Source organism: Notolabrus celidotus, chromosome 5 (assembly GCF_009762535.1).
Source record: "Notolabrus celidotus isolate fNotCel1 chromosome 5, fNotCel1.pri, whole genome shotgun sequence".
NCBI lineage: Eukaryota > Metazoa > Chordata > Actinopteri > Labriformes > Labridae > Notolabrus > Notolabrus celidotus.
In genome coordinates, this window is record NC_048276.1 from 6016457 (window position 1) to 6037511 (window position 21055).

At 43.2% G+C, this 21055-nt stretch overlaps 1 protein-coding gene and 1 long non-coding RNA gene across 2 annotated transcripts; both read right to left on the minus strand.

Annotated features, from left to right (window-relative positions):
- Positions 1-2256: 2256 nt before the first annotated feature.
- Positions 2257-12888, minus strand: LOC117812670 (fibroin heavy chain-like). Its single transcript, XM_034683577.1, has 22 exons — positions 12871-12888; positions 12559-12568; positions 11915-11929; positions 11735-11779; positions 11300-11548; positions 10743-10868; positions 10593-10625; positions 10440-10496; positions 10091-10333; positions 9932-9988; positions 9488-9841; positions 9359-9400; positions 8677-9099; positions 8069-8569; positions 7893-7904; positions 7327-7803; positions 5389-5445; positions 5183-5236; positions 4930-4977; positions 4741-4764; positions 4505-4570; positions 2257-3669 (listed from the first exon to the last, which is right to left on the minus strand). Exons 1-22 carry the CDS (start codon positions 12886-12888, stop codon positions 3626-3628), a joined length of 2955 nt encoding a protein of 984 aa, XP_034539468.1. The 3' UTR covers positions 2257-3625.
- A 127-nt stretch (positions 12889-13015) lies between these two features.
- On the minus strand, positions 13016-13568 carry LOC117812376. Its single transcript, XR_004631201.1, has 3 exons — positions 13522-13568; positions 13355-13408; positions 13016-13096 (listed from the first exon to the last, which is right to left on the minus strand). It is a non-coding gene; the product is annotated as an uncharacterized LOC117812376 (long non-coding RNA).
- Between the last annotated feature and the right edge of the window lie 7487 nt (positions 13569-21055).

Below are 21055 nucleotides of genomic sequence, written 5' to 3' on the forward strand. Positions count from 1 at the left end.
AGGCAGAGTTCTGCTATCTGTCCCAAAATCTCAGCTGAAAACAAGAAGGGACAAATCGTTTTCAGTCCGGGCCCCAGAGCTGTGGAATGATCTGCCCGAGGAAACTAGGTTGGCTGATTCTGTGCTCTCGTTTATTGTTTTACCAGAGAGCATCCCCTGATTTTATTTGATCAAGTGTCTTACACAGGGTCCTGTTTTTATCTTTGGGATGCAGATTTTGAAAAGTGCTCTATAAACAAAGATTATTATTATTATTATTATTATTATTATAAATTGCATGCACCTCTGCGTTAGCCCACAAAATACTCATTATACTTTAGTGAGCAGAATGATTTGTGCTGAGTCTGTATATGAGTCACCATGAAGACAGTGCTTGACTTTTGTTCCACCTTCTAGCTTGGCCAGGCTGCAGTTTGTTTCCTTCCTGAAGGTATCAGAATACAACCACAGGTAAACATGTCCAGCTAACCTCTGCCTCTGTACCCGCAGCCCCCTTCTCTTCCTCACACCCACCTTACTGTTTCACATTTCTAATGCACGATTTTAAAACCAGCAGGCTAGACTAATGCAATACTCTCCTTACTGGTCTTCCATAGAATATAATAAACAAACTGCAATTAACAAAAAGCTTTAAATTGCCTCCCTGTTTCTCTTTGTATTGACTTTTTAATTATTCAAGGCGCTGCACAGTCTTGCACCAGACTACAGCTCAGAGATGCTTTTAATGTATGAACCAGGAGGGCCTCTCAGATCCTCCAGCTCTTCTCTTTTAGCTCTTCCTCAGAGCCGAACAAAAACTTTCGGTGACGCTCCAAGATGATAGAACAACCTGCCGGAGGATCTGAGAGGAGCCGAGAGAGATATGCAGACTATTAAACGTAAATTAAAAACACATCTATTCAGTCTGGCTTTTATGTAGGGTTTCATAATTATATTAATTTAATGTTTTATATTGATTTTAATGTAATTTTATTATTTCATTTATTTTAACTATTTGTTTTTTATTAATTATCTACTAAATTGTATCAACTGTTATCCTTACCATTTTTTATTTATTTATTTTAAATATTTATATTTTTAATATTAATATGATGCTTTAACTTATTTTAATTACACATATTTTATTGTTGTGGGTGTGCATTTGTCTCTACTATAGAATACCTTTTTTTATGTGGTATTCTTCTATTATTTTATTTCTGCTTCTTTCTTGTTTTCAATCGCTGTCAAGCACTTTAAAAAAAAAATTAAAGCTATGTTTTTTGGCATTTTTGCCATTAGACAGCTGGAGAGAGAGATGAAATGTGGGGAGTAGAGAGTTGGGGAAGACATGGGGCAAACGGTGAAGGTCGGGAGTCGATCCTGCAACCACAGCCACGAGGACTATGGCCTCTGTACATTTGGCGCATGCTTAAACCTCTAGGCCAGGGGTGTCAAACATGCGGCCCGCGGGCCAAAACCGGCCTGCCAGAGGTTCCAATCCGGCCCGGCGGGATGACTTTGCAAAGTGAGAAAAATTACAGAGAAGACATTAACTGCAATTTTTCAATAAAAGTAACAACTATTATAAATTTGTCCTCTGAGGGTCACATACAATCAAAGTGCTGACTGAGCACACCTGAACAGCACTTTTTTTCCAGGACTTTTTCCTCAAAAGTGAGAAAATAGATGACTTGCTGTTTGCATAATCCAGTTGAGATTCATGCAGACTTTTTAGTCTGCATACAACACTGGCCAACAAGCAAACTGTTCCTACTGGAACTGAGGGGTCCATAATAGTCAACTTTACCTTCTTCATTATTATTACCTCTGTTCTTTTGATGTAAACATTACACTCTGTGTCAGGTGAATGGGTGACCTGTGGTTTTAGAGCTTAAAGAGTAAAATATTTGGCCCACTGTGAGACTCATCATTGCAAAAAATACAACAGCTGTTTTTGTAGAAAGGTAGTTCATGAAATGTGAACATTTTCAGAATGTACTTGTACTTTTTTGCACTAAAACGAAAGGGAATACTTCAGCGTTGTTGTTATTTCTAGGTTATTATGTTCTGATTTTACTGGTCTGGCCCACTTCAGATCAACTTGGGCTGTATGTGGCCCCTGAACTGAAATGAGTTTGACGCCCCTGCTCTAGGCCAATGGCGCCCTGCTGTAAAGCCCTTTTAATTGCCTTTGATTTGTATGAAAGCTGCTCTATAAATGCAGCTTGATTGATTGATTTTCATGCATGTGTTAATTGAAAGTAACCACCAGCCTGATTCAACTCTCACTTGTCATTTCTTTATTTCAGAAAGTCTGAAAGTGTAAAAAAAAAAGTGCATGGAGTTTTCTTCATAGGCCACTCAAAGAACACAGATGTTAAAAACACATTGAGGTACAAAGATAGAGACACCGGTGTTATCTCTTCGTGAATGAGCGAACATTCGAATAATGAAAACAAAGCACTTATCTTTAGCGTTGTAGTGTAAAAAACTGTTAAAACACACACACATATTTAATACTGTATTAATGCACTTAACATTTAAAAACTGAAGATGAAGCATTCAGCTTGTTCTGCTTTTTGTCAGCATAATTTAAAAAGTCTAGCAAGTGTGAACAGATAACCAACAGTGTTATAAAAGGCACATCATAAAAGAAAACACAGTAATCAATGCTTCAGGTGTCGCTCTCTGATTGTCTCACATTTGGTTCAGTTGTGTCCCCGTTTAGCTAACGCCGGGTTTAAACCACACCGTAATACAAATAATACACAATCCTAATGATAGAGAAATATTCTAATTTTACACCAATGCCAAATAAAGTAACTTAGGTCTGACTTTGTGTTATGAATAGAGGGAAGAATCTCACAGCTCACACATGTGTTGATGCTGCTGAAGTCTACAAACAGTTAAAATGAGCTCAGGCTGCTTTTCAGGGTCGAGATAACGACCAGTCATAACATTTCATCACTTTGTTCATGATTTCACACAACAGCCCGTTTCTCTTCAGATCGATCCTTCAAGTGTTAGTACAAAAATCCAAAAGCTAAAAACACAGTGAATTAACAAAAACAGACACTACACTAGCTTAATGCAGACCTTGAATCCAGTCAGACTGGATGAAAGTGAGGCCGAGGAGGCTTTTAAAACACGTGTCAGCATGCAGACAGGTCTGAAGGAGCTGCCCTGAGGGTGTCCTTTTCTGCAGTCTTCACCCAGAGGAGTCATGGTGATACTTGCACAGGAACATAAATGATTTTCAATGTTAAAACAAAAAAATATGAATGAACAAAATGTGCGCTGTATCACGATGTAAGACAAAATCTAGTATTTGAATGGTTCTCAGTCTGCCCACTTATAGAGTTAAACAAATGTATCCCCACGCAGATCTGCTGTAGCTTAGCTCTCATAGAAAACTGTGAATCAGAGGGAATCTCCTGATATGAAGGACTCACAAAGACCAGAACAGGCTGAGAACCACCCCTCTCTTTAAAAGAGACCCTTTGTAAATCAAACAAAACAAATAAAAGTGTAATATCTGGAATGTGTTGAAGCTTTAGCTTCTATTGCAGGTAAAACATTTACAATCTGGGGAAATGCAATAGCACCACTAATGTTTTGATGAGGTCACTTCCTGTGTGTTGGCCTCTTACTTCCTCCTCCGGCCACAGTATTTACCCTGACAGCCCGCCCCTATGCACAAGAAGAAAGAAAATGATTGTTTTATTTGATTGAATGAGACTTTTAGTCAAAAGTGCAGAATCTAATAAACTTCATGTTAACCTTCAGTACAGGATATTTTAAAAAAAGCTCTGTGGTGAGATGATGTTGGTCAGAGCTGTCAGTTTCACATTTAGTAAACAGGCTCATAGTTCCTGTATTTGTGGCTAAGGCTGTGACTGTTTAGCAAGTATTGAAAATGCAGAGTTCTTTGGAAAGCATTGGTAAAACAGGTTTTTAACTGTAGAAAAGGTGTTAGATCACATTTAAGTGTGCTCCAAGTGATTTTTAAAACTGGAAATGATCTGTTATATTATTTTTACATAAGAGGACTTAAAGGGGTAACTTTGTTCTACATAAAATGGTTCATGGTCACTTTATTTGTAGCAGTAGGTAGAGTTTGTTTGCAGTGAGTCAACCTCCTTTTAACCAAAGACCACCAAACAGCACAGCCACAAGACACGACAAATAACGTGACAAAGTGCTCGCTAAAAATGTAACCCTCAATTATGTAAATAAGATCAACCATTAGTCAATAAAAACACGTTAGTAAAAGGAAAACCCATAAATAGTTACTAAATAGTGAAGAACCTGTAGTATTGTAATCTGCTTATTATCCATCTTTGCAAACTTTGCATGATTTGTTTATTCAATGCTCAGAAAACAAATGGAAAAAACATTCTGAGCTTGAAGAACTCATCATGAGGAATCCATTCATCGGTTTAAATAATAGCAGATCTTTATTCAACTCATTTTAATGAACAATGACAAAGTTTAGATAGTTTAATATCAACGTGTGTGATCTTACCTCTGTAGCCTCCAGCTCCCAGTAAGCCCTGCATGGCTGCATATTTGGCAGCTTTCTGTGCCTTTGCTGCAAGACATAAAAGATATGAATGAATCTCATTGCACAGAGCACAATATATTCTTAAAGCATAGTTAAAAGTATGTGTCTCCATATGGATTATTATGTGGCAGAGTGTGCCATGTGTGTGCTGATCATAGGAGCATGTTTATCAAAGAGTATAGAATGAGTTTTCTTACATTTTTGCCCAGCTCCTGCATACCCTTTAGAACAAAAATAGAAAAGACAGTCATAACTATCAATTTAATCCAAGCAAAGGTCTCATTTACTCTGTTATGTCTACAGTGATAGTGGTGAAAACATGCCTGACATGTAAAAACATGCAGGTTTCAAATTAAAAGAGAGATAACGTGTGTGAGTCTGTTTACCTGGATAGATTCCTCCAGCTCCCCCACCATAGCCAGGGACTACACCCCCTGCTGGAACAAGTAACACATTACAGCCTGTCCCACTTAACACTTTCCACTTCCCTGGTTAGACTGATGTCACCAGCTGGCAGAAAACAGCTTTTCACTGTGCAGTGGCCTGAATTTTCTTCAGTCATTTGTATTCAAAATGCTAATTTCTGCACTTTTATGTCATTTTTTCTCCTTTCTGTATCAAAGCTCTATTTAAACTAACCTGGTAAGCCACCTGCGCCTCCTCCTACACCCTGCCCTGTTCCGGCAGAACCTCCTGCGTATATGTAGAACAATAAATCAGTCAAGGATATAAAATTAGCAAAGCATGATAATCAAATACAGCGTATGTTCATATCAGAAAGAGGGCTTTCTGGTTCAGATTTAACACACTCATCTTTTAGATGTCTTTATAAACAAATAACTCACCTGCCCCTCCAGCAAGACCTCCTGCACCTGCACCAGGGAGCACACCACCTCCACCACCTGATGAGCAGGATGAATGGGATTAAAGTTATTCACGTGCATGAAAGTGAATTTAGCCTGACAATGAATAAAATGTAAAACAAGCAAGAAATGAACAAACAGAAAGATGGTGACTGATTTGATCATAGAGACAAAGTTTCAGTTCAGTGTGTCTATAAAATGTGAATGTCTGAAATGTTTGATTCTTATGAATATTAAAATTGCATATCCTTTAAGAAAGCTGACCTAACATATACAGGTGAATCACATCAAATAATACAATAATACAAAGGTTAATTATTTTCCTAATTTAAGTCCAAAAAGTGAACTTTCATAATATTCATTATACACATAGTGACATTTCTAAGACTTTTTATGTTTTAATTTAAATGATTCACTTTAGAAAACCAGAAATCCAGTACCTCAGATAATAACGACATTCTCTAAGACCAATCAGAACATCATTTAAAATAAAGAAATGTCAAACTTCTGAGAAATGTGTTCATTTGTATTATATACGCATCAGTTGGGCGTCGCATGCGATCAGCCTGTTACACTTCAGAGGTGTTACTGACGCCCAGGTTGCTTTGACAGCAGCCTTCAGCTCATCTTTATTTTTTGGATCGGGTGTTTCTCAACCTCCCCCCCTTATCTCAAATTGACAATGAAATGAAGACTGAAATCACACAAAGTCAGATTTCTCAAAGTCGGACTAACATGCCTAGATAATGCAGTTGGGGAATGATTTCCTCTTGTATATATGAAGGAAGGCATACTGGCACCTTCCTCAGTGCAGGCAGACATACTTTAGTCAATGAATGGATTCTCGTCTGTGCTGGTATACTGACCCAAGGATAGTTGTCTAATTATATTGAGCTATAACTGTAGCTCAACTTATCTATGCATGTAAATGCTCTGAGGAATATGTCAGAAAACCATTTGGTAGTAGTTTTGGCGCTGTGGGAAGGTTCTAAGTCCTGCTGGAAAAGGAAATCATCATCTTCATAAAGCTTGTCAGCAGATGGGATCATTAAGTGCTCTTAAATCTCCTGGTAGACAGCTGTGTTGACTTTGGTATGATTTGATATACCGCAGTCCTAGGGGGTTTAAGCACTCGCCCCATGTACAGAGTCCTCGTTGCAACGGTCACTTGTTGGACTCCAAACTACAGCTGCATGTCTTCCCCCACTCTCTACTCCCCACATTTCCTGTCTCTCTTCACCTGTCTATCAATAAAATGCAAAAATATCCCAAAAATAACTTCAGCTTATTACATTTTCACAGACTTCAGAAACTTCGCACTGGACTTCAAACACCTTGGATTCTGTGCTCTCTACTCTCCCCCCAGACTCTTGGACGTGTTGGCTCTTGATGCACTGACACCAGCCACAGTCCACTAACTGTGAACCTCTCCAAACTTCTTGAACTGACTTTACAGTCCTCTCAAAGCTGCTGGTAACCCTGTTGCTTGTGCATCTTTTCCTACCACACATTTCTCTTCCATTAATATGCTCTGAAACAGCACCATGATAACTGCCGTCCGATTAAGCAATGATCTCCTGTGGCTTGGGTGTCAATGAGGGTCTTCTGGTATCAATGAGCATCATCTGGACAACTGTCATTAGCATTCTACCTCATTATTGTGGTTGAGTGTATTGAACGAAACCAAGAGATAGATGGTATTGATTCTGTTTGAAGAGCAATCTACTTAAACTCCAAATTAAATATTCAAACACATGTTCTCATTTGTTGAGATGCACCTGAACTTTAATGGACAACTGGTTTAATCAGGTCTTTTTGAGCCTGTAACCTAATATCATTCACAAATATTGCATTACAATTGATCTACTGATCACACAGTAGAGCCATGATGGCAGCACTTGCTGGAAAACAGAGTTTTACCTGGTCCATATCCAGTTCCACCCAACGATGAGCCATAGCCTGACTTGGAGGGCTTCCGGCTCCCAAGTGCTTGGCCACCAGGTCCTAAGCCCCCAGGTCCAATTCCAGTACCTGCTTGGCCATAGCCCCCGGTTCTTCCACCTCCTGGGCCAAAGCTACCAGTTCCAGCACCTCCTGGGCCAAAGCTACCAGTTCCAGCACCTCCTGGGCCATAACCGCCAGTTCCTGCACCTCCTGGGCCAAAGCTACCAGTTCCAGCACCTCCTGGGCCATAACCGCCAGTTCCTGCACCTCCCGGGCCAAAGCCACCAGTTCCAGCACCTCCAGGGCCAAAGCCACCAGTTCCAGCACCTCCTGGGCCAAAGCTACCAGTTCCAGCACCTCCTGGGCCAAAGCTACCAGTTCCTGCTCCTCCAGGGCCATAACCGCCTGTTCCGGCTCCACCAGGGCCAACTCCTGTGCCTCCTCCTAATACTCCTAGAGGGAAGCAAATTTGAATTTGTAAGCATAAAATACACCACATAAATGTATCAAAGTTATTAACCATCCTTGGTCTAAAGTCTTACCTGATCCATATCCTGTAATGAAATCAAAGAAAGAGAAAGGTTACAGTCAGCCAATGTTATAATGATTACTTCTTCCAGCTGTGAAAATACAAAGTTCAGTTAAACAAGTCCTGAGTTGTGGAAATAAATTTGTCCAGCATGTACAAAACTGGTTAGCTTCTGTAAACCTCATGTACCAGATTTGGATGGTTTCCTTTTTCCGTATCCTTGGCCCCTTGGTCCAAAGCCTCCTCCTGTTCCTGTACCAGCACCTCCTGGTCCAAAGCCTCCTCCTGTTCCCGTGCCGGCACCACCTGGTCCAAAGCCTCCTCCAGTTCCTGTGCCAGCACCGCCTGGTCCAAAGCCTCCTCCAGTTCCTGTGCCAGCACCGCCTGGTCCAAAACCTCCTCCTGTTCCCGTGCCAGCACCTCCAGGTCCAAAGCCTCCTCCTGTTCCAGTGCCGGCACCACCTGGTCCAAAGCCTCCTCCTGTTCCTGTGCCTGCACCACCTGGTCCATAGCCACCTCCTGTTCCAGTGCCTGCACCACCTGGTCCAAAGCCACCTCCAGTTCCTGTTCCAGCACCGCCTGGTCCAAAGCCACCTCCAGTTCCTGCACCGGTTCCAGCAACCCCAGTCCCAAAACCACCAGGCCCATATCTGCCAGTTCCTGTGCCTATGCCTCCAGGTACAACCCCACCTAGAAAAGGGCGTAGGTATTTCATTACTGTTCTTAATAAAACATGGAGTAATCAATCTAATCAGTGTCAACATTTATTTGAAATTATTAATATTAGTATTATTCACCATATTTATAAGGTTTTCTCTTTCCTAGTCCTTGTCCTGCTGGTCCAAAGCCACCTCCAGTTCCTGTGCCAGCACCACCTGGTCCAAAGCCTCCTCCTGTGCCAGCACCACCAGGTCCAAATCCACCTCCTGTGCCTGTTCCAGCACCACCTGGTCCAAAGCCACCTCCAGTTCCTGTTCCGGCTCCACCTGGTCCAAAGCCTCCTCCTGTGCCAGCACCACCTGGTCCAAAGCCACCTCCAGTTCCTGTGCCAGCTCCACCTGGTCCATAGCCTCCTCCTGTGCCAGCACCACCTGGTCCAAAGCCACCTCCAGTTCCTGTTCCAGCACCACCTGGTCCAAAGCCACCTCCAGTTCCACCAGGTCCAACACCACCAGGTCCATATCTTCCAGGTCCAGTACCTGTTCCACCAGGTCCAACACCTTCAAAGGGACAAGACACAAAAGTAATAATTTCAGCCTTGTTTCACTTCAGAAGGCATTGTTGATCTCCAGCTTTAAGTTTTGTGTCTTACTCCATAAAACTGGACAGCTGTGTAACTTTGGCTTTAATGCAAAAAAAGAAAGTGCTGCTTCAGTCAGCTTACTTGGCAACAACCTTCATCATGTCTAAAGTCTAAAAAAATTAAGCAGTCTGTACATTTTTAATGTTTCCAAGTGTTGGAACAAAGTTAATTCTTACCTTGCCCATAACCAGCTCCACCCAGTGAGGATGATCCGTAGCCTGTCAGATGGAATGAACATCTTGAATTTAAAGTATTACGTACATCTTTAACTGGAGTTGTTGGTGTTAAAAATGCAACTATTGTACCTGATTTTGGTGGTTTTCTTGCACCCAGTCCTTGACCTCCAGGTGTATAAACACCAGCTCCACCTGGTCCATAGCTGCCTGGCCCTGTTCCAGCACCACCTGGCCCATAGCTGCCTGGTCCTGTTCCAGCACCACCTGGTCCATAGCTGCCTGGTCCTGTTCCAGCACCACCTGGTCCATAGCTTCCTGGCCCTGTTCCAGCACCACCTGGTCCATAGCTGCCTGGCCCTGTTCCAGCACCACCTGGTCCATAGCTGCCTGGCCCTGTACCAACACCACCTGGTCCAAAACCTCCTGGCCTTGTTCCGGCACCACCCAGTCCAACCCCAGTTCCACCAGTTCCTCCTCCATAACCTGAAACCAAATATTAATTCAGTGTCTTATTTCTTCATAAATACGTACATTTGTAAGCTTCCTCTTTGTGTCTTTTAATTCTTATCATACTTTTTGGTGGTTTTCCAGTGCCAGTACCAAGTCCTAGACCAGTGCCATATCTTGATCCTAGGTTACAGAGGATACGTATGCAGTAAAAACGTGATGTGTTCCTCTTTACATTAAACTCAAATGTTAAAATTGAGTTTATTTCCATTGAGGTTCACTTACCTACTCCACCAGGTCCTGTTCCTACACCTCCACCTAAACCCCCAGTCCCAACTCCAAGGGTTCCAGCACCACCAGGACCCCGACCAGTGTTCCCATAGCCTCCAGGTCCAGTTCCATATCCACCAGGCCCAACACCGTAGCCACCGGGGCCTACACCATAACCTCCTGGACCAGTTCCATAGCCACCAGGACCAGTTCCATAACCACCAGGCCTGAACCCAAGCTGTCCTCCTGCTCCATACACTGATAGAGAGACAAAAAGCATAAAATGTGTCAAGTAGCTTCTTTTATGAAGTGAGGCAGATTAAATCTTTGATAAACTAGGGAGATTATAGAACATTTAAAGAACCTTTGCCTTGTTTCCCGGTTCCCAGTCCTACTCCAGCTCCTGTTGGGTAACGAATTCCTAAAAGGAGGAGGGGAAAAAAATCATAATTGTATGAGTATTTCAGTCAACAGTTGGCTGCAATAAAAATGGTAAGGATGGGATTATGAAGCATACCTCCACCTGGTAAAACTCCACCTGCACCATAGCCTAAAATGGAAAATGATTGAAATGAATGAAATAAAAAACCTTTGACGTAGAGGCCCGCAGGTCTGGAACAAATATAGAAAGATTTCATTCAAAGGCCAACACATGGTAGTAACTTACTTTTGCCAGGTTTCAGGATTCCTGTTCCTGCTCCACCAGTGCCAGGTACCAAACCTGCTCCCCCTGGACCCCCTCCAGTTGTTCCAGTCCCTCCACCTACTCCGCCAGGTCCGCCACCTGTTCCTGCTAAATTAAAAAAATAAACAAAAACAAAAGGATCTTTTTATTCTGTAGGCAGATGTGTGTCTAACATGAGTCTGGTCCTGCTGGAGGTTTCTGCCTGTTAAAGGAAGTTTATCCTTGCCACTGTAACTTGCTAAATGCTGCAAAGTGCTCTGCTCATGGTGGATTAAGATGAGATCAGACTGAGTCCTGTTTGTAAGATGGGACTGGATCTGATCCTGTCTTGATGTTGGGTCTTTGTTAATAATAGAACATAGAGTACGGTCTAGACCTGCTCTGTTTGGAAAGAGTCTGATGATAACGTTTGTTGTGATTTGGCGCTATATGAATAAAGATTGATTGATTGATCATCCATGAAATCACTATAAACAGATTTACAGTTTGATAGTTGAAGAAATTTAATTGAGTGTTCATTAAGATAGAAAAATTGGCACCTTCGGATGGTTTTGGCGTTCCCCCTACACCACTGGCAGAACCTCCTGGTCCAACCCCAGTTCCAGTAGCAGGACTGTCTCCTCTTCCTGTGCCTGTTACACCGCCTGAAACTCCTCCAACCCCTCCTGTACTGGAAGGACTTCCTCCTACTCCTCCCAGTCCTGTACCCGTCCCTCCTGTACCAGTCCTTTCTCCATCAGGACCTCCTTCTCCTTCTCCTTCACCTGGCGTGTCACCTCTGGGAACACCTGCGGACAGTCAGGTCATTTTGAAAGGTTACTGTTTTGCTTATTACGTCCACTCATCAGAGGTCCAACAGTATGCTACTAAACATTCCTGTTGTTGTTGTTGTTGTTGTTGTTGTCTTTTGATGTAATAGCTGAGCACCTGTATTGTTTATTTTTATGGATTAGGTAGTAATCTTATTTATTTACCTGGGGGTTTTAGAGGTTTGGCTCCAGGCAGTGACCCACTTAAACCTGAGAAAAAAATATGCAGGTAAATTTATGAAAATTGGGTGAACGTAGTCCTCAATTTTGGCCTCAAGACTTCTGCTGAGAGTAAATAGAAACAAAAAGGTTCCCTTGCAATTTGTGTCTTGCTGGAAATCTCACCTTCATCTGTACCACCTGAATTTTAAGAGAAAAAACAACTCAAGTCAGTTCAAAGTACGTTCAATAACACAACAGAGAGCAAATGAATCACTAATAATTCTTTAAAGGAGTAAGCAACCTGCAAACCAGAACCTAACAACACTGATAAATATGCATTCTTAATTAATAGTTTATTAAGGTACATGTAGTCTGCCATTCAACATTTCATTGTTACAGTTTGTGAGAAACATTCAAGTGGAGAAATATTTGGATTTGCATCAAAGTGAAAGTATTTGTGGAAGTTTAAAATGTCAGAGTCATATTATTCAGGTTTTGCAATCACATTCTGGTTTTATTTCAACATCAGAAGGGCTTTACTGTAAAATGAGCTCTATCAACTTCTCTAAAGTAAGTGTGCCTAATGCTCACCACTTGTAACTCCTGATGAACCCAGGGGATATAAGACCAAAGTTGTCAGTCTTGTTGATTAGGAATACAGATCAAAATGGATGTGTTTACATCTTCTGAAGGGGACCTGAAGGACTTAGGTCAGTCATAAACCTGTTTTAAAATCCCTTTAACTATCGTCAGAGTTAGAGCATCTATACAATGCTCTTTATTTTCTATTTGTCTGTTTTTTATGTATAGTCCCGGTTCAAAGTTACACAAGTAGTGCTGAAGATAACTGAAAATTCAAGGATATGTGATCACAAAGTGTGAGACATTTTAATTGCCCATTTAAAAACCCGATCAACCTGTACTCCTGAATTTTGAATCTCATCGTCTGAATTTGGCATGTGGCACCAATTAAGAACCAAATGTTTCACAAAGCTACACAAATCTGTTATTGATTGATTAATTGAAGATTGGATTGAAGGATAAAATTATTTAGTGGCCTTAATCTGCCTGATAAATATAGTGAAAAAAACCAACCCCTGGTTTGCACTAGCAGATCAACATGTGAAATAAAAACTGACCTGAAACTGCCGTTCCATTGAGGCCTGTTTAAAGAGAATGTAAAAAAAACAAATTGAAGTGGGAAGGAAACACTGCAGAGGTAACACACTAATGTAGAGAGAGACTGAGGACTATTTTTCAATGCCTAAATACCTGGTTTTGCTCCAATGATGGGGATTCCTGTTCCACTCAGGCCATCTCCATCACCTCCTGCACCCGTAGGTCTGCCAGATAAACCAGTACCTCCTGTTTAAAACACAATGAAATGAGGATGAAATACAATTGATGTATGGAAGAAGGTTTAGGACTTGGAGGAATAAGTTGTGTATTTTTGAGTCATAAAACTTAAATGTTGAAGTCTTTTTTCATAATTTCCTTTGCTTGTTTGCAATGTAAGACCTTTTTTTTGTAACTGTGGGATTATAAAGTCTTTAAATTTCAAAAGTTGTCTTCAATGCATGAAATATGAATGCTACTTCAAGGTAAGAAAATGCATAAACACACCATCTCCTGCTGAACTCCCAGACCCCTCTATCACACTGCCTGCAGCACCGTCACCTGGAGTAAGGACAGAGTATTAAAACGAGGTGTAGAGCGTACATTGTGAGCGTTAATAAAGTGTTGAAATGATGAGCATAATCAATATGAGAAAGCTTGTTGTGTACACGTACCTTCAGACAGAGGAGCTTGTGTACCTCCCGTGACTCCAAGTCCTCCTAAACCAGCAGACAGAACATCTCATGTAGATAAAGTAACAATGGTCTGTAACTGATATGTGCATCTATAATCCTCAAAGAGGACACCTACCTGTTGGTCCAGCTGTTGTTCCAGTGCTGGTGCCATTCACTGAACTACCTGTGCCTACTCCTGCAGTGCCAGTCCCTACTCCTGGTCCAGCTGTGGTCCCTGCTCCTGTCCCTTGTGTGCCAGTTCCTGCTCCTGTCCCTTGTGTGCCAGTCCCTGCTCCTGTCACCGATGTGCCAGTCCCTGCTCCTGTCCCTTGTGTGCCAGTCCCTGCTCCTGTCACCGATGTGCCTGTTCCTGCCCCAGGTACAACTCCACCAACTTGCCCTACAGATTATGAAAGAGATCATTTTGGTGTTTCCAAGCTGAAAGCGTTAGATGATACACTGAACAACATGATGTTTTACTTTAAAAAGTCAAACTATACCTTACCGTACTTAGCAGCTTTAGACCCAGCTGTGCCGTAGCCTGAAGATCATGACAAAGAAGAGGTGGTGTAAGAACAGCAATGAAACACTGTACAGGTGTTATAGATAATTAAAGGTTGCCAATAAAGTCAAAGACATGTTACAGAATCACTTTGCTGAACTGAGATTTATGTTTACATGTAATTTAACTTGCAAACACAGAAACAGCTGCTTGTTTTGAGCGGTAAAGTTTTAAGATTTCAGACGGAGCAGAGACAGTTGATGAATTAATTCACCTTTTAATAAAAACAAACTGTTGCTGCTGCTGTTTGCACTCAGCTCATGAGTGTTATGTGCTATGGCTTATTTAAAAATCAAGTGAATAAGACAGTTTAAGTGTCTCAGCATGAGGCAATATACTTCAGGGACATTACACTTCAGTTTAAAACCACACTGTACTTCACATGTGTGCTCATATTTAAAGCACCCCCAAAAAAGTCTCCAGCAAATAAATAAAGACAGTTATTCCAATATCTTTATACATAAGTGTACTAGTCTATTTATCTGTAGTCTTACTGTCACAGTTACAAGTCAGATGTCTGAGGTACCTGTTGCTGTAATTCCCACAAGCTACCAGTAGAGGTCAGTAAAGGAATATGTGGTGCACTGCAGTATATGAGGCTAAACTTTGATGAGCTAAAACCTGTTACTCTGCAAATACTGAACCAACCTAAACTCCCATTGTCAGTGACCAAAGCCAACATATTCAACTCACCACCTCGTCCCGCTCCTCCACCAAGTACGCCACCAGCACCTGCGCCCCCTTGACCTGCATCCGGATCAAACAGCAATATTTTAGCTTTTTCTGGATTCTCTTTCAAATATTCTTTGTTACATTTTTAGAAAACAAAAAAAGGGAAATTTTCATACCATATTTAGCAGCTTTTGATCCAGCCCCAAAGCCTGAAATTACAGATATCATTTAGTTCAAGGATTCCTGTGAGTTAAGATTTGACTCAGTTTATAAGTTTAAAATGATCTCAAACAAAGTTTATAATTGACACCTGAAACTGTTCCGAATCCAGCTCCTGGTCCTGTTCCATAGCCACCACCTGGTCCAAAACCAGCTCCAGGTCCATATCCACCTCCAGGCCCATATCCTCCAGGTCCAAATCCGGTTCTTCCAACACCTCCTCCAGTGCCGCCTTGGAGAAAAAACAAAACCAACTTTGAGGAACAGTTTGCTGCATGAAAGTATTAAAAGTTAAGAAGTGGGCAAGGCTGTACACTGAGAGGTGTTAAAACTCCAGTCCTTAAATTTACTCATCACTATAAATACGGTTGTATCTGTGTATAGTTTAAAGTTTTATAGTTGTATAGTTTCTGAGGTTTCTTTTCTCTGTTGTCAAGCTTTTCTTTGTTCAAACTCACCCAATCCACCCCCTGTTCCAACACCTAGTCCACCTCCAGGTAGTCCTGCAGACAGCAGCAGTTTAATAAAGAGATGTTTAATAAGCTGAAGGCCCGTAAAGACAAACAAGTAATGACAATATGATTAAATAAATCTGTAAACATGTCTATGCACAAATGTTAAGGACTAATATTCTATTATAAACACATCTGAAGATACTTCTATATTTAATATATAATTAACCATCGCTCTTAATAAACTTGAGGTAGATGGGATTTGTCTTACCGTACTTTCGGGCTTTGGCTCCGGCGTAACCTACAACATGTAAACCCACAAAATATGACATCATCATCATCATCAGGATTTATTTAAATCTAGAAACGGCATCGTTTTCGTCTGACCTACCTCCAGGTCCAAAGCCAGCTCCACCAGGTCCAAAGCCTGTACCAGTACCTCCTGGTCCAACGCCTCCTGGTCCAAAGCCTGTTCCAGCACCTCCTGGCCCAACACCTCCTGGTCCATAGCCTGTACCAGCACCTCCTGGTCCAAAGCCTGTACCAGCACCTCCTGGTCCATAGCCTGCACCAGCACCTCCTGGTCCAACACCTGTACCAGCACCACCAGGTCGGACTCCTCCTGGTCCATAGCCTGTACCAGCACCTCCTGGTCCAACTCCACCTGGTCCATAGCCTGTACCAGCGCCCCCTGGTCCAAAGCCTGTACCAGCACCTCCTGGTCCATAGCCTGTACCAGCACCACCTGGTCCAAAGCCTGTACCAGCACCACCTGGCCCAGCACCCCCTGGTCCAAAGCCTGTACCAGCACCTCCTGGTCCATAGCCTGTACCAGCACCACCTGGTCCAAAGCCTGTACCAGCACCACCTGGTCCAAAGCCTGTACCAACTCCTCCTGGTCCATAGCCTGTACCAGCACCAGCAGGCCCAACTCCACTGGGTCCAATTCCTGTACCAGCACCTCCTCCAAGGGCTCCACTTAGCATACCTTTTGGGAACAGTATCAAGGTTTTGTTTTTATATTTTGACTTAAATCTCATTGATACAGTCCGTTCAGATCCATTCTTTAAGATTTAAACTCTTACCATATTTACGGGCCTTTGCACTGGCATCATATCCTGAAATACAAATATATTTATCATTAATCTCAGTTTATTAGATGTTCTTTCATCTTTACCTTTGAAGGTGTCAAAATACAGTTTACTACTTTCTGTTATTTATCTTGTACATTTAAAAGATACATTGTTTCAACCTTAATGATTACCTCCAGGTCCAGTTCCAGTTCCAGTTCCACCAGGTCCATAGCCTGTACCAGTGCCTCCAGGTCCTACTCCACCGGGTCCATAGCCAGTACCAGCGCCTCCAGGCCCAACTCCTCCTGGTCCATAGCCTGTTCCAGCTCCTCCAGGTCCAACTCCACCAGGTCCATAGCCTGTACCAGCACCTCCAGGTCCAACTCCACCAGGTCCATAGCCTGTACCAGCACCTCCAGGTCCAACTCCTCCTGGTCCATAGCCAGTACCAGCGCCTCCAGGTCCAACTCCTCCAGGTCCATAGCCAGTACCAGCGCCTCCAGGCCCAACTCCACCTGGTCCATAGCCTGTACCAGCACCTCCAGGTCCAAAACCTGTACCCGCACCACCTGGCCCAACTCCCCCTGGTCCAACTCCTCCTGGTCCATAGCCTGTACCAGCACCACCTGGTCCAACTCCTCCTGGTCCATAGCCTGTACCAGCACCTCCTGGTCCATAGCCTGTTCCAGCACCACCTGGTCCAAAGCCTGTACCAGCACCTCCTGGTCCAAAGCCTGTACCAGCACCACCTGGTCCAAAGCCTGTACCAGCACCAGCAGGCCCAACTCCACCTGGTCCAACTCCTGCACCAGTACCTCCTCCAAGGGCTCCACTTAGCATACCTTTTGGGAACAGTATCAAAGTTTTGTTTTTATATTTTGAATTAAATCTCATTGATACAGTCCGTTCAGATCTATTCTTTAAGATTTTAAATCTTACCATATTTACGGGCCTTTGCACTGGCATCATATCCTGAAATACAAATATATATTTATTATGAATTATTGTTTATTAGATGTTCTTTCATCTTACCCTTTAAATGTGTCAAAATACAGTTTACTATTTTCTGTTATTTATGTTGTAGATTTTTCAGATACATTTTTTCAACCTTAATGATTACCTCCTGGTCCAGTTCCAGTTCCAGTTCCACCAGGTCCATAGCCAGTACCAGCGCCTCCAGGCCCAACTCCTCCTGGTCCATAGCCTGTACCAGCGCCTCCAGGTCCAACTCCACCTGGTCCATAGCCAGTACCAGCGCCTCCAGGTCCAACCCCACCTGGTCCATAGCCTGTACCAGCACCTCCAGGTCCAATGCCTGTACCAGCACCTCCTGGTCCAAAGCCTGTACCCGCACCTCCTGGTCCATAGCCTGTACCAGCGCCTCCTGGTCCAAAGCCTGTACCAGCACCTCCAGGTCCAACTCCTCCTGGTCCAAAGCCTGTACCCGCACCTCCTGGTCCATAGCCTGTACCAGCACCTCCTGGTCCAAAGCCTGTACCAGCACCTCCCGGTCCAACTCCACCTGGTCCATAGCCTGTACCAGCACCTCCAGGCCCGACTCCTCCTGGTCCATAGCCTGTACCAGCGCCTCCAGGCCTGACTCCACCTGGTCCATAGCCTGTTCCAGCACCTCCAGGTCCAACTCCACCTGGTCCATAGCCTGTACCGATCCCAGAGCCAGGCACCACCCCTGTGCCAAGACCAAGTCCAGCACCTCCGCCTAGTCCTCCCCCTCCAAGGCCTCCAGCTACACCAGTGCCTGTACCACCTTGTTGTCCTGGATTTATTTGTAGATGGTTTGAAGAGCAGAATAAAATACAAGTTGTTTCTTACTTTAAACTTACTTTATATAATTTATTAAATTTCTGTAAACTTCCTAAATATTTCTCACCATATTTTCTTGCTTTGGCTGAGCCAGGACCATAACCTACAACACAAAATATATACAAATAAACAAACTACTCAAAAAGTAATAAAATGTTCAATTTAAAATCGGATTTATCGATAAAACATCTTAAATCAAATATAAAAAGTAAATTATAATTCATGAATGATTCTTTAATGGATACATCCTCCCTTAACAGACATGACAACATAAACCTCTTCCAGTTTACCTGACCCGGGTCCAACCCCTGTTCCAGTTCCACCTCCTAATCCAGGTATGGCTCCAGCTCCTCCTCCAGGGAGTCTTCCAGCCCCAACGCCCAAATTGCCTGCTTGACCGAGTGCACCTCCTCCAGCCCCAGCTCCACCTGGATGAGAAAGTAAATGTATTACTTAGAGAATACTAGTTCCTCATGCCAGTTGTTTTGCAAACATTTACTTATTCTTCTTACCATACTTAGCTGCAAGTTTGGCTGGATTCTTTGATTTGCCCGACCCTGCAGGTAGGAGAAGAAATAATGGGGTGAATTGGGTGTATTTCCTTGTCATGAGACCCTTCATGCAGCTGCAGGATTAATTGCAATCCACGTATACCTGATTTTGGTGTTATGAGAGGGTAACCACGAAAGACCCCAGGCAACTGCTGTACACGGCCACCTAGGATGAGAAATACACAACAGAGATGCTCATCCTGTGGAAATATTCCTTCCATCCTCCAATATCCAATATCAAGTGATATAAAAATAATCTGCTCATGATGCAGTTTATCAGTTTAGGACTTTGTAACACTTACCGCCTGCTCCTCCTGGTCCAAGACCCCCCTGGCCGAGTACTCCGGCCCCTGAGAGGAATAAAGCAATAGTTATTACTTTTTAAACATTCAAATGTTTATTAACATCCAGAATGCAATAATGTACCAGTTTGAGTTCCAAGACCAGATCCTGTGGCCACTCCAGGGAGAACACCTCGGCCTCCAAAACCTGGCAAGTGTAGATTTAAAGACAGACAAATCACCCAAAGTATCGGACTGAATACATGTAAGAAGTATTTTATGAATCTTTAATCTTTGTTTTATTCTGAGCTTACCTTGACCTGGTACAAATCCACCTTGATAGAGTCCAGGGACCCCAATCCCTGAGTGACAAAATACAAACGTATAACATGCATTGTTTCAGGTTGACCATCAGTTTTAAAAAGAACTGAAGTCGACATCATTTGTTACAAAGTGGACGTCTTCTTGTTAAGTTTACCTGGAACTTGTTTTGATGCTTTATTCTTTCCTCCGGGTCCTCCCCCTGTGGTTCCAGTTTGTGGCAGCACTGGTGCTGCAACACAGATGCAAAGAGAAGTCTCTTTAGAAGACAAAATATAACTTCTACACAGAACTGAAACAGCAAACATATTTTTATTTACTTATTTGATCTAAGAGTTATTAACTTTATGTTACTTGGACTGTTAAGAGTAAAAAACACTCTACAGAACATCTCTGAGATTTAATTTAGTACGTGCATTCAAACAAAGATTTGATTTAGTCATACAATATTCCTCACTGTCAAAACAAATGTTGACACTCACCCTAATGTATGTAAATAAATATTTTACACATAGATTCACATTTTAATTACAGCCTTGTATTATGTAAATTATGAAATCTACCTCCACCTGGCAAAGTAGATCCTCCAGGCCCAACTCCTGCTCCACCAGGACCAACTCCTGCTCCCCCTGGTCCTACTCCTGTGCCTCCTGGTCCAAATCCTGCACCACCAGGTCCAACTCCTGCTCCCCCTGGTCCAAATCCGGCGCCACCAGGTCCAACTCCTGCTCCACCAGGTCCAAATCCAGCTCCGCCAGGCCCTACTCCTGTACCTCCTGGGCCAAATCCGGCACCTCCAGGTCCAACTCCTGCTCCACCAGGTCCAAATCCAGCTCCGCCAGGCCCTACTCCGGCACCTCCTGGTCCAAATCCTGCACCACCAGGCCCTACTCCTGCGCCTCCAGGCCCAAATCCGGCTCCACCTGGTCCAACTCCTGCTCCACCAGGTCCAAATCCGGCACCACCAGGTCCAACTCCTGCTCCACCAGGTCCAAATCCGGCACCACCGGGTCCAACTCCGGCACCTCCTGGTCCAAATCCTGCTCCACCAGGCCCTACTCCTGCGCCTCCAGGCCCAAATCCGGCACCACCAGGCCCAACTCCTGCTCCACCAGGTCCAAATCCAGCTCCACCAGGTCCAACTCCTGCACCTCCTGGTCCAAATCCTGCACCACCAGGCCCTACTCCTGCTCCACCAGGTCCAAATCCAGCTCCACCAGGTCCAACTCCTGCACCTCCTGGTCCAAATCCAGCACCACCAGGCCCATAACCTTTTCATTCAAGTGATGTTGTAGCCCAACGCAAGTTATAAAAAACAGAAAAACAAAAACAGTCAGTCACAAGACAGTGAAGTTTACTTTGTAAGGTTTATAAATAAGCATCAAATACCTGTTTTAGGAGGTTTGGGACCAGTTCCGCCAAATCCTGGATATTGACCAGCACCACCTTGTCCGTATCCGCCTCCGTATCCACCTGGGTCAGGACAGAGTTATGACACTTCAAATATAGCTCAATGTGCTCTCCTGACTCCAGAACATTTGGAGTACTGGATTCATACATTCATAAATTATACAGATTA